The sequence below is a fragment of the Austrofundulus limnaeus genome, unplaced genomic scaffold (assembly GCF_001266775.1).
Source record: "Austrofundulus limnaeus strain Quisiro unplaced genomic scaffold, Austrofundulus_limnaeus-1.0 Scaffold55, whole genome shotgun sequence".
NCBI classification, from domain to species: Eukaryota; Metazoa; Chordata; class Actinopteri; order Cyprinodontiformes; family Rivulidae; genus Austrofundulus; species Austrofundulus limnaeus.
In genome coordinates, this window is record NW_013952457.1 from 727,007 (window position 1) to 731,451 (window position 4,445).

The 4,445-nt window shown below is 40.2% G+C and overlaps 1 protein-coding gene across 1 annotated transcript in view; it reads left to right on the forward strand.

Annotated features, from left to right (window-relative positions):
- The window catches only part of col7a1 (collagen, type VII, alpha 1), a gene marked incomplete in the record, with an annotated part of 65,431 nt that overhangs the window by 5,453 nt on the left and 55,533 nt on the right, over positions 1-4,445 (forward strand). Inside the window, 8 exon segments of the mRNA XM_014009010.1 lie at positions 1,256-1,436; positions 1,519-1,675; positions 1,761-1,854; positions 1,941-2,099; positions 2,196-2,353; positions 2,706-2,835; positions 2,918-3,042; positions 4,023-4,173. Coding sequence (XP_013864464.1) covers positions 1,256-1,436; positions 1,519-1,675; positions 1,761-1,854; positions 1,941-2,099; positions 2,196-2,353; positions 2,706-2,835; positions 2,918-3,042; positions 4,023-4,173 — 1,155 coding nt within the window.

Sequence of the window (4,445 nt, forward strand, 5' to 3'; positions counted from 1 at the left end):
GAAATTAGGTGTTGTTGTAACTCATTTAACTGAAGAGTTATCGTAGATGCTGATGACTGTGGGCAGGAAAGATCTTGTCTAGCGGTCTGTATTACAACAAATTGAAGAAGYCTCTGACTGAAGACTGTTTTTCTATGACAGACTGATGAAGAGGATGGTCAGGGTTGTCCACAATGTTCTTGATTTTATGTAAAATCTTTCTTTGCACCATAATTTACAGAGTTTCCACAGTCGTCCCGGAACAGAGGTTCTTTGTCATATCTCTGCTATCAAACTATAAAACTGTCCAAAAGGGGTTGAGTGGACAATGTTACTGTAAGTGGGAGTGAGAACTGGAGGGGGGTGGGGTAAAAAGTGCCTTRTTTGCATTTAAAGAAACAAAAATGAGTTGATAAAGCTCAGATTATACTTCATTATGACGTGGAGATTGCATCATTTTGCACGTCTTTTTCCTGAGAAGGGTCATAAATTATTAAAGATCCTCCCTCTGCCCTCCCACAGCYCATGTAAGTAYATRAACAGCAATAATGATGGCTGGATATTTGTTTTCTAATCACTAAATGATCAGTGTTTTGTTGGGTGAAGAGTCCGCGGAGGAAACATGTTTTTTTTTATTCYATGTTAACGGTGGTAATGGAAAAATATGTGAAAATCAGCTGCTCACATTCCATAGGAATAAAGCAGCTGATCTTCTAGCTCTTTTAACAACAGGCTTGAGACAAAATAAAATTATAATTTTAAACAAAATAACCTGCAGAAGGCAGAGTAGACTGCTGTGGTGTTCCTCATGAACAAACACACCCACAAAGTTCTAACCAATCATACGCTCCGAGTCGCAAGGTCTGCATCACAGAGTTCTGACTAGGGGAAATGCACACAACGGCTGTCACCAGGGGATAGCAGTGGGAGAGCAGATGGATGTTACACAATGTTTTGTCACTCAGCAAGGGGAAAAAGACGTGCGACTCAAAGTATAATCCAGCCTTCACGCACCTCAAAGAGGTGAAAGAGGAGCTTGTGGAGTTACAATAAGGAGGAATTCAAACCAAAGCATTACAGTTCCACTTCATATAGACTGAATTATTTAAATGTGAAAAGAAAGGATTTAAAAGCTTGATATGTCCTATTTAATACCACCACATAACAAAAAAGTTATATGCGTCCCTGTAGAGACAATGCAGAATAATTACATAACAACTTTGTTCCTTTAGAAAACAAATGCTTTGTGTTTTRACTCATGGATGTCACTCTGCAGGCAGGTGTAATAATGTGCAGGCAGCAGATATAGTTTTCCTGATTGACGGGTCTTCGAGTATTGGTCGGTCAAACTTTCTACAGGTGAAGGGCTTCATGGCTGGAATTGTGAAGCCCTTCGCCAGCGCCGTCAGCGCGTCAGGAATTCGGTTTGGGGCTGTACAGTACAGCGACACCTCAAGGTGATTGACAAGATTATTAATTGCCCTTGGTCTTTACTGAAGGGGAAACATTAGCTAATCGTCTCTGTTTTTCTTTCCCCAGGGTTGAGTTCACCTTTARTACATACCTGAATGGCACTGAGCTTATCAAAGCGGTGCAGGATATAAGCTATAAGGGTGGAAACACGCGCACTGGAGCTGGTCTCAAGTTTGTCTCAGATAATTTTTTCAACCCTGCATCCCTGCGGGACGTTCCAAAGGTTCAAGCGCCACAGTGTTTCATTCTTATGTTTTGATTTGTTTAAAAATGTAAGTCTAAGTAAATGCAACCTTTTTGACTTTCAGGTCAATATCCTGATCACAGATGGGAAATCTCAGGATCGTGTGCAGGAGCCGGCACAGAAGCTGCGCAGTCAGGGAGTAAAGGTTTTTGCAGTAGGTGGGTGTCTTTTGTGGGTATTTTTTTATTCTTATTCTTTTATCATAGCAATAAACTGCTTATGGTTTTTCTTTTCTGTACTTTAGGCATAAAGAGTGCAGACAGGAACGAACTGGCTCAAATTTCCTCACAGCCCAGCAATGATTTCACCTCCTTTGTTGGAGACTTTAAGCTGCTAAACACACTCCTTCCTCTTGTTGGTCCTCGAGTGTGTTCAGTCGCAGGAGGAGTCTATGTGAGTGATGGTATGTGTGTTCACTTTGACCTTTTGATAAAGTCACATTTACCGAAGATAGTTTTATATTTAGAGGTTGGTTCATGTCTCTGTCTTCGTCTTTCAGAGGCGTTTTCTGGTCCGTCCAATATTCAGTTCACAGGCCAGACAACAGACTCACTTAGGTTCCGCTGGAATCCTGCCGGGGGCCCCGTGAGTGGCTATGTGATTCAGTATGTGCCACTCTCTGGCCTGGGCCAGCCAATCAATGCAGAATTGCGACAGGTGAGACTGTTTGTTAAAGGATGCGTTGACATTTGGAGATGGGAACCTATACAATTTTTTACCAGCATATTTAGGTTCTTAAGACGAACAGGTAATTTAGAAAGAATATAGTAAAATTTTTGCATCTGGTCAATAATCCAATCTAGAAGGTGGCAGTAATGCACCCTAAGTTGTTTGCCAAGCATCATAAATCTGCAAGAAGAAGATGAAGAAGGGAACCAATAAATTTATCTTTACTTGTAGTTAAAAAAAACATTTTATTGGCTAAATAATGTTGTTAGAGTCCAATGTTTAAGAAATTCTGAAATTAGAAAATACATTTTACCAATGTAAGATTTATCTTTCTCTGCAGGAGACTGTCTCGGCCACTCAGAGGACCTTCACGGTGCAAGAGCTCAGGTCAGGAACAGACTACCTAGTGACTATCATCGCCCAGTACCCCAACAGTGTTGGCGAGTCCACTTCTGCCAAGCAGAGAACCAGTGAGCAAGAAGTGATGAACAAAAATGCCAATTCCCCTTGGTATAACATTAATGCAACTGTTTGTTTCTTTACCTCATACAGGGTCATTACCAGGTGTCTCCAGTCTAAGCTTGGTGCAGGCAGGCTACTTCTCCCTGTCTGTTGGATGGGATCCACCTTCATCTCTTGTCCAGGGCTACAGACTTACATATGGGCCTCGAGGTCAGGCTAACACACAGTATACTTGTTTTCTCAGTCTTCATTTGTCCTCTAATTAAATTTTTGCTTAATTGTTTTGTTACAAACACGGATCTTATCAGATTGAAGTATTAGGATAAACTGAGGCACGACAGTCAAAAACAGTTAAGTTATTAGTGGCAAGTTGAAACCGTATCAAGAATGTTGGGTAGACCAGGCTAAATTTAAGCCACATCACATGGTAATTTGTAATTGAATTCTAGRATTTCTGTAGACAGGCTGTGTCAAGAGATCTGGGTGATTACACAAAGAGTCAGGAGAGAAAATTGTTCCCCTGAGGGTTAATTTACTGTAGTTTCTCCCTCTGAACATGTGGCAGGAGTGCCAGTCTCATTTCACTGCTTCAGGAAGCTCACACTAAGCTCACCGTCAAACTTGTTAGACTCCTCGCTGTGTTAGAGTGATTACAGTGCATTTGGAAAATGTTTGGACTCTTAATTGTTTCAGCTCTTTATTATATTTAAGAATAAACCTACAATGAATTTAATTCACCCACTTTTCTCCCATTTGTACAATTCACTAAAAATGACAAAGACAGGAAATAAATATTTGTTTTATTGTGGTCAAAAGCTTTAAATAAACCACTGAATACATGTTTGACAGCAGTGACTTTTCAAATAAAGATTTAAAATTTCCTTTTGATGAAAGGTTCACACATGCTAACCTTGTAGCTTTGACATTGTGCATCTTTAATATTTTTATTTTTATATTTTATTCAATGCAGCCACAAGAAAAATGCAAAACCACCTATTCTTTCCTGCAAAGATTCAGTCTCATTAAACCATCTGCAATAAAAAGACACAACAGTTAATCTATTTGTTGCACAGGTAGCTGTCAGTTTAATAACTCTGTAAGTTTAATTTAATTTTTTCTTGCTCTTACYGTAAAGTTTTAATTTGTATTTTCCATATCCATCACATTTGTTTGCTTCGCTCCTTGATCAGGYCAGCCAGCGGCTCAGCTGCTGGAGCTGTCCCTGCCTGCCGATGCCACATCGGCCACTTTGGAGTCTCTTCAGCCCGACACAGAATACGTCATTAGCCTGTACGCCTTGTTTCCCCGCAACTCTGCAACCCCRTCTGTCCTCAATGCTCAAACATGTGAGTCCATCACATTTATTATTATGGTTGAAAACATTGCAGGATCATATTGAAYACATGTAGTCATACTCACTAAGTGAAGTCTATAATAGTGATATAATTTTATATGAAATATACAGAGTAGGACGACAAATGATACATTGTGTTCAGTACGAGACCTTGTGTTTTGGGCCAAGGTAGATGATTGTTATTAAAAACATCCTCCGGTGTCTCTGCCTGTGTGTGTGTGTGTGTGTGTGTGTGTGTGTGTGTGTGTGTGTGTGTGTGTGTGT